This window comes from Narcine bancroftii, chromosome 1 (genome assembly GCF_036971445.1).
Source record: "Narcine bancroftii isolate sNarBan1 chromosome 1, sNarBan1.hap1, whole genome shotgun sequence".
Taxonomy (NCBI): domain Eukaryota; kingdom Metazoa; phylum Chordata; class Chondrichthyes; order Torpediniformes; family Narcinidae; genus Narcine; species Narcine bancroftii.
Genome location: NC_091469.1, coordinates 84,089,187 through 84,097,524, shown reverse-complemented (window position 1 = coordinate 84,097,524; position 8,338 = coordinate 84,089,187). Strand labels below are relative to the sequence as shown.

Below are 8,338 nucleotides of genomic sequence, written 5' to 3'. Positions count from 1 at the left end.
ACATTATCATAGGTCAAGGTCAACCAGGCACTGTCTTTAAAAAAACAAGCAGAAGTTATGATTCTTTTTATTTATGTACAATGAGCAGAGTTGACACAATTTAACCAAGTTTGGTGGCCAATTCCTTGGCTTTGGCTTTCTCCAGCTTCGCAATACGAGCCATAGATTTAGGTCCAAGGATCCCACCACCCCAGTGTCGACGGATCTGAAAGAAAACATCCAGTGAAAAGTCAGGCCACTCTTGAAATAATCCTGCACCTAGCTCTATTAAAAATACTTGCAGTTACAACTACTTTGGATGCACCAACCTCAGCCTATATCATTTCAGGCAAGTTCAGCATCTCCTTTCTAAGTGATAGGGCCACCATGGACCTTTCAGACTCTTACCATTGTGGCTGATCTAATGATTCAGCCGATTGTTTGGTGTCCCATCTCTAACAACCCCCACATTCTAGGACCCGCAAGCATCACCCACAACCCTCTACACAAAACAGCAAATAGTTTTCAGATAACCCACTGACATTTATCCCCTTATTGCAAATCGTTCAACTGAACAGGATGCCAAAACAGCGTACCTCATCATATCGCTCATTGTAGTTTGTCCGCACAGCCTCAATCAGCTTGGCGATTGCACTCTTGTCCTCACTGAGGGGGGAGAAACAGATTATTGGTTTTTGAAAACAATGGAGATGGTGAGAATGCAAGGATATTGTAGTTGAGTGAACCAAATGCTCAGGGTTATAAAAAGCTCAAAATGCCACACAATTATTCAGGTGAAGAAATCCATTGCACATCATTACAGTTTTGGCTCAACTCTTTTCAGAATGGATCCAATTGCTGAATATCCTGACTTAATGCACTATTCTCCAACAGAGCACTGATGAAATCAAACGCAAAACACTCAAAATAGGCAATTAACATCTCTGATATTGCTACCAATGGGCCATGTCTGGATGGATTCTGTCTGATCAAACCATCCCCTAGAATAGGGGTGAACACGCAGTCAGCCAAAGCTGGAAATATTGTATATTGGACAATGCTGTGAACAGGATCTACTAACTACTCTCCAATATGCAAGATAACCAGTGTGAAGATCACTATCTCAGGCAAAGAAAAAAGCAAGAGATGGGTACAGTGACTTGATATCCATGCCTTATCATCACCATAATAAACAAAATACTCACGGGTTGACTTGTGTAAAAGCAAGGCAGGTGGTAGTCTTCCTGTGTACAAGACGTCCTAGTCTGGCTTTGCCTTTGACAATGCAATAAGGAACTCCCATCTTACGGCAGAGTGCAGGCAGGAATACAACCAACTGAAGCAGGTGCCAGGAGGGAGAGAATAGAAATGATCATCAGTCTGAATTTATTTAACAGCTTTAATATTCAAACCATCCTAGCCATTCCAATGAGAAAATTACCCTCAAATGGATATAATATCAAAGCCCCAACTTAGTTGGTAGGTCTTAAGAGCATCTCAAATAGCTCAACAATCCCAAACATTTAAGCTGAAGCACTAACTGTCCAGGAATAAGAGATAGGAGTAACTGGGGCTGGAGCAGGAAGGCTGGATTGTAAACACCAAGGTAGCATACTGGCAAATCTTGTCTCAAATAAAAATGGCTGCAAGCGACAGTGATATTGATCTTCTAATCATTACCTAACCACCAGGTTAAAAAAAATTGAAAAATGTCTGGGATTCTTGACTCCAACACATGACAGAGCCTTGGCTTGTTGCTCAGTGTTAAAAAGCTCGTTTGTTTGATCTACACATAATTTCAGGTGAAGAAATTCAAAAATCATCATCGCAACAGCCAGACTACTGCATTCAATATCAACAGGTGTTTTGGATTTTACCAAGACACATTGAAACAATCATGCACCCCCCCCCAAAAAAAAGTGCAGCAAGGGAATATTTCAATTGACTGCTTGAGCAAACTGCTATTGATTAGAGAATACCCCCTCCATAAATAATGGAAGGAAGCACAAGGCTTTCCCCAAACAGTACTGTCATTGTTCCAGATTGGAGATCTCCAGCAGCATTTGTCATTGATACACAAGCCTAAAGCCACTCTCTAGATCCAGTAAGCAAACAATCCACGGCTTCTTACCTCAATAGGATCAACATCATGTGCAATTACCACCAGTTGTGCTTTCTTATTCTCCACCAATGTGGTGACAGTATTCACACCTTCAAGAGGGAGGAAAGGGCCATTATTAAAAGGAAAAGAATAATTTGATTCCATATCATCACCTTTGCAATATTGGTGGCAGCAGGGGGAGGAGATAAATGTTAAACCTTTCCACTTGCTGCACCAATTAATCTACAGTTGTTTTACATTTTATTTAACTTGCTTTTAATCCCTGAAACTGCAGTAAAATCCCCAGTATCCAGCACCTATGGGGATTGAGAGATGCTGGATAAGTGCATTTTCTAGTTGCTTGAGATTGTGTGTGGTGTAATTGGTGAATTAATCACATGGGGTACGTATTTTATAGTTTTTTTTAAACCTATTTCCAAGATTTTTTTTGCCAGTTGCTTGAATTCCAGATAACAGGGATTTTTACTTTATTTAGACAATAAAAATCTCTACTCTTAAAAGCACAGTATGAAACCATGGCTTATTGCTCAGTGTAGAAAGTTCATTGATCTACATGCTAATCTTCAGGTGAAGAAATTCAAGAACATCATTGCAACATAAGCCAGCTTTGAAGCACAGGAATGAGATCAATGGTGGGGAGAAAACGGGGACACACCAACAGAATTCAAAATCAAAGATTGAAGCAGTTATCTTTACCTCAACCCTGATGCACAAACCAAGGAAAGTTCAATACAACATGACCTGCATTAAAGGCTCTGCAGCCAGTAGAAAAAAAAACCCTAGACATTAATGCCAATCTGTGAGATAGAATTCATGGGTGAATGATGCAGTGCAAATTAGGGGAAGAACAGGTGGACCAATTTGAAGGCAACTCAAGGGAGGCCAGATAGGAAGGACGACACTGGAATTGTGTCTGAAATTATAAAACAGACAAAAGCTTCCACAGAATTTGAGAGAAACAAAGGATGGAATGTAAACAGGAATTCAATGACAATTAATTGTCTAAGCAGCTTCTTGAATTAGCACACCTTTTCCACATTCAGGAATTGACTTAATGGTTAATAATTGACATCCACACATCTCAATTCTTCCTTCCAATCTCAGCCACCGGTTTAGGATAAGAACATCAAACACAGCTGACCTGATCGAAGAATAGCTGGCCTCTTTGTGGGGGCATCAGCTTTCCCAGCTGCCTTCTGTTCAGCTCGGGCCAGTAATCTCTGCTTTTTCTCTTGTTTAGTTTCAGGCCTGTACTTTTGTGCCAGTTTGAAGAGTTGGGTGGCTATAAGGAAAAAGAAGCATCATTTATGAAAATAGGAAAAGCATTGTTTACTAAGAGCTACAGCTGTGTTGCGAGGCTCATGTGCATCAGCGATCTTGGTGGATAAATGTCATCAGATGTGTTCAGATAGCAAATATTCTGTTTACATCATCTGCAGAGGCCCCCAACCAACAAACCCTTCCCCATATGCTGAGAAATCCACAAAAGGATTCATTCAAAATGAATCCACAGCATTGAGGTAGGGGGGAAGAGAAATTTGCAACAGACTAGAATTCCCATGGAATCATTCAATGCGCCAGAACCCACCAGTCTGCCTGTCCAAGGCCTGGGTGAACTGATTGATTGCAGGAGGCACCTTTAGTCGTTTGTATAGGATTGCCCTCTGGCGCTGAAGCCGGATGTACTTCGGCCATTTCACAAACCTTGTCAGGTCCCTCTTGGGCTGAATATCCTGACCTGTAGAAAGAATGGGAATGAATGAATGAATGCCAGAACTCCATCCTATCTAATAATAATCATGCCCCACACAAACACCTTTACTCCTATATGCCAAATGATCCAATGCTTTTAGTTTTTTAAATTTCCTTTGTCTCTTTAGTTTACAATGAAAGCAACTGTCATCAACAATCACAGCTACATTTTACACGCAGCAAAGTACAGGTATGCCCCATTTCACAAAAGTAGAGCATTCCTATGAAACCTAGCATAAGCTGAGATGACATAAAACAAAGTCCCATTCACTACTATTGAAGGCTATTTTTGTAAAAACAAAAACCCTTTCAAATGTCTTTTGGATAGCGAATACAGGCTTCTTTGTAAAAGCGAATTTGCATAAAGTGAGTATTTGTAAAGTGGGGTATACCTGTACTGAGGATCTATTGCATTAAGTTGTGAACTACTGCAGACATTCTTTATGAAAAAAATCTCAAATCTTTACACCATTAACAGTTGAACTGCAAATTGAACCCATCCACAATCCAAATAGGCAGTTTTGATGGACAAGGCGGCCACCTATTTTCACCTGGCCTTGGCTGCTTGTCCATTGGAGGTCCCGACGCCTCAGCCTTAAAAGCTGCTGCTCGGGCACCAGCTTACATTTTGTCATACCTTGATGAAAGGCTCCAGTCCAAAATGTTGGTTTTGTATAATTGCTATACATATGTATATATATTTATAAATACACACACACACACATATATATAAATAAATAAACATTACATATATATAAAGTACAGTTTGACTTACTGGGTTTCTCCAGCAATGTGTTTTACTACAGTTTTTGCTGGTATTGGAGATATGAACAAAAAAGCCACTTACACACCTGGCATAATGTATTGAACCACCCAGATGTATTTCTACATTCAATAAAGTAGAACATATCTACATATTCCTGTAAACAACATCTAACCAAAAGTTTAAGCGCAGGACAAAAACTGAACGACCAATATTTATAGAATGGAGTTCCAAATTTCTACCACCCTCTGCAGACAGAAGCCTCTCCCAAAGGAACACGAATTAAACCGTTGATTGTCTAAGCAGGGAAGACTGGCCCTACAGCAATTGAAACTGGGAGTTTCTTTTCGAACAGTAGCCCAGACCTATCAATGCTCTCTGCAACAAAATAGCTAGATTCGCACCTGAAACCTGCTCACAGCAACCTCCCAGAATCTTGATTGGATGCTGAACTCACCAATCCCAAAGTTCTTGGGTCTCTTTTCAAAGAGAGGATTCACGACTTTTTTAACCTCATGCTTCTTGACCACGGAAGGGGCTGGGGCCACCTTTTTTCCTTTGGCTTTCTTCCCTTTCGGCTGAAAAAGGTAGAGAAAACAGATGACACAACACAACTGACCACACTCCATTCCACAGGTCAGTTGCTTCCCCCTGTTTGTTAACTTTGGGTTCCAGCAAAAGAATCCAAGTGATTTAAAACACAGGAGGCAGCTATTGAACAAATTGTCCATATCACCTCACTGCGTGAGCAATGCACCAACACTTTTTTTCTCCATGTTTCCAGTTACCTTTTGAAGGCCACAATGGAATCTGCCTTTACATCTTCCCCCGCCCCCCGCCCAAATTCTATTCAAAGACTGCATAAAATGTTTCCACCTCAAACATCTCAAATCTCCTCCCTCCCAACTTGAACTCATGATCTCTAGTCTTTCACCAATCCAAATTAGCAGCAACTCCTCTATTATTTCTGTCCAATAAATTTCAAATGTTATCAGGTCATCCCTCAAAATTTAACAGTGCCGGGCCCTGAAATACATCCTTTTAACTCTAGGTTATGTCAGGAACAATTCACATCCTCTGTGACAACCTGAACCAAACACAGCACAGCAGATGAAATGTAAGAATGAGGTGAAACAACATAGAACAAAGTACGCTGTCCTAAAAGATCCAGGTGTAGAGAACTGGAAGTTGGTTATAATCAGTGAAAGTTATGGGGCAGCTTGAGCCACCACTGACTAAACGCCTCTTCCATCACTTATTCAAACTCCCCTATAACTTTCACAGATTTATAATTAGGATAGAATACTTTGTTCTATATTGCTTCACTTCATTCTTACATTTCATCCACAACCAATTCAATTCCTGTCAATAAATGCGACAATTTGTCACCACCATCCTCCCCGCTCCTTCCACCTCGGTCATCTGCAAGTTGCCCTGCACCCGAGTCTGGTTTATTACTGTAAATCCAATAACAGTAATGGCCCTATCAGGGGAAGCGGCCTATAGATCCAAGAACAGTACGAATGGTCCCATCAGGGGAAGCGGCCGCGTTCGTGATGCAAGTCGGGCCCCACGTCTGAATTAGGCAGAGGAACTGGCTGCCGGGCTCCTCTACAACCAAATCCCGTGGCGATCTGAACCGAATGGGCCTCGGGTTGGGGGGGACCGTCTCCTCCCGGGCTTGGTCGGACCCGCAAAATGGCGTCCCCCCCATCCCGTTCCAACCGGACCTAAAACCCTCTCAAACCTCAGCTTCGAGACACCATCCCGTTCTAATTTCGGACTGTGGGTGGAACAGAAGGCCTGTCAATGGACGGCGGGGAACCAGAGAGTGGGACGAGGACAAGGCACGGCCGATGTCAGCCGATTATGAGGAGCCCACAGTAATCCACCACACTCACCATGGCGGGAGGGAAGCAAGAAAGAGGGGGCAGGCAGCGAATGCCGGGTAATACCCACACCTACTCTCGCGTGACTACACGTCACTGCGAGATTTCAATTTAAAAGGTCGGGCGGCCGCTTCAGTCAAAGTCGGAAGTGTGCGGTCACCGTGATGGTATGCAGTTTATATACCAAAGGTATATTTAGTTCGGGCGCCTGGCTACATTTTGCTTATCCCTTGATGAAGGGCTCAAGCCCCAAACTTTGGTTGGACATCTTTATCTTTGCTATATAAAGTACACTGAGTTTCTGCAGCATTGTAGTTGTACTTCACCGCATTCACTACCTCACTCTCTTTGCACAAATTTATTTTTTAATTATAATTTTTGCAACATTTGCACTTGTAATGCTGCTGCCAAAGAACGAATTTCATAATATGTTCATTACAATCTATTCTGATTCTGATCCAGAAAATGTTTATTCCGGGGTCCGTTATCTCGCACTCTCTCCACAAAACCTCCACCTGCCCCTTGTTTCCCCATCCTCCCCACCCTTGCCATTTTGGTCAGGCAACTGTCTACATTTTGCTCATAACTCCATGAAGGGCTCAAGCCCAAAATGTTGGTTATGATTTGCAAGATAAAGTACACTGTTTGACCTGCTGAGTTTCTGCAGTATTGTGTTTATACAGCCTGGCATGGGGCATTGCAAAGGAATTATACATTTGCAACATGCCCATCATTGACAATAAGGATGGCAATGTAGCAGTACGGTGAACTGACCTCTATCTCGCAGAAATCAAATGGTAGCTCTCAGACCACAGGAGATGAAACATGGATTGCAAAGTGAAACACTGAAGTCTGCAGATGCTGTCATTGTAGTAAGGACATGCAGTAAATGCTGAAGGGACTCAGCCAGTCTCACAGCATCCATAGGAGGTAAATATATATTATCGACATTTTGGGCCTGAGCCCTTCTTCAAGGTATAAGCAAAAATCAGAAAGGCTTAATAAAGAATGACAGGGTGGAGGAGTCAAGACCAATAAAAGGTGTTAATTGGATATGAGAAGAGACGTCAGAATTGATGTTAGCTCTGTGTAAGGGGAAAAGAGAGACAGACAGAGAGATGAAGATTGGCATGGGTAGGGAGATGTTTTTTGGAAACCGGAGAAGTTGATGTTAATGCCATCCAGTTGGAGGATGCCCAAACAAAAGATGAAATGTTGTTTCTCCAGTTTCTAGTGGTCTCAGTCTGGCAGTGCATGAGACCATGGACAGACATATCAGCAAGGGAATGAGACGAAGAATTGAAATGGGTGGCCATTGGGAGATCCATGCTATTGTGGACAGAGCTGAGGTGCTCAAAAAAGTAATCTCATAGTCTGTGCCCAGTCTCTCAAATGTCAGGGAGACCACAACAGAGACCCCAGATATTGTAGATGAACCCTGCAGATTCACAAGTGAAGTGTTGCTTCACTTGGAAGGACTGCTTGGGGCCCCAAATGGTGGTAAGGGAGGAGATGTGGGTGCAGGTGGAGCATTCCTTGCAGTTATAGGGGTCACAGAATGGATGGTGAATTCAGGGATGGGTTGAGTTCAGCAAACAGTTGAAGCATAGGGCAAAAAAAAGGTGGGGGGGGTGGGGGGTTCTTGTTTGTGCAGATGCCACATTGCTAAGATAACAAATAACAGTTTTGGTGAATGATTTTTCAGATAGAGGAAGATAGAAGCCATCAAAAATTAGAACTGTTGCTATTCTTTCATCTGTAGCAATAATCCAGGCTTGGATGCAAGCCATATTTCTAGTGACAAAAATTTCATTGTGAGCTGAGGTGGTGGGG

General features: G+C 42.3%; 1 protein-coding gene and 4 non-coding genes across 5 annotated transcripts; all 5 read right to left on the bottom strand.

Moving 5' to 3' along the window:
* Nucleotides 1-35: 35 nt before the first annotated feature.
* Nucleotides 36-5,362, bottom strand: LOC138760701 (large ribosomal subunit protein eL8). Its single transcript, XM_069931664.1, has 7 exons — nucleotides 5,074-5,362; nucleotides 3,690-3,839; nucleotides 3,243-3,383; nucleotides 2,111-2,190; nucleotides 1,185-1,315; nucleotides 576-645; nucleotides 36-205 (listed from the first exon to the last, which is right to left on the bottom strand). The coding sequence occupies exons 1-7, from the start codon at nucleotides 5,345-5,347 to the stop codon at nucleotides 101-103; spliced, it is 951 nt and encodes a 316-aa protein (XP_069787765.1). The 5' UTR covers nucleotides 5,348-5,362; the 3' UTR covers nucleotides 36-100.
* On the bottom strand, nucleotides 728-802 carry LOC138752164 (small nucleolar RNA SNORD36). The gene has a single exon (XR_011350419.1). It is a non-coding gene; the product is annotated as a small nucleolar RNA SNORD36 (small nucleolar RNA).
* LOC138752161 (small nucleolar RNA SNORD36) lies at nucleotides 1,733-1,810 on the bottom strand. Its single transcript, XR_011350417.1, has one exon. It is a non-coding gene; the product is annotated as a small nucleolar RNA SNORD36 (small nucleolar RNA).
* On the bottom strand, nucleotides 2,624-2,696 carry LOC138752162 (small nucleolar RNA SNORD36). The gene has a single exon (XR_011350418.1). It is a non-coding gene; the product is annotated as a small nucleolar RNA SNORD36 (small nucleolar RNA).
* LOC138752165 (small nucleolar RNA SNORD24) lies at nucleotides 3,466-3,539 on the bottom strand. The gene has a single exon (XR_011350420.1). It is a non-coding gene; the product is annotated as a small nucleolar RNA SNORD24 (small nucleolar RNA).
* Nucleotides 5,363-8,338: the final 2,976 nt, after the last annotated feature.

Excerpts from the sequence above, each read along its gene's own strand:
- LOC138760701 (XM_069931664.1), bottom strand. The coding sequence starts at position 5,347 with ATGGACAATTTGTTCAATAGCTGCCTCCTGTGTTTTAAATCACTTGGA. Across the intron at positions 3,840-5,073 it reads ACCCAAGAACTTTGGGATTG|GTCAGGATATTCAGCCCAAG; the intron begins GTGAGTTCAGCA and ends TTCTTTCTACAG. Across the intron at positions 206-575 it reads ACAATGAGCGATATGATGAG|ATCCGTCGACACTGGGGTGG; the intron begins GTACGCTGTTTT and ends GTTTTCTTTCAG.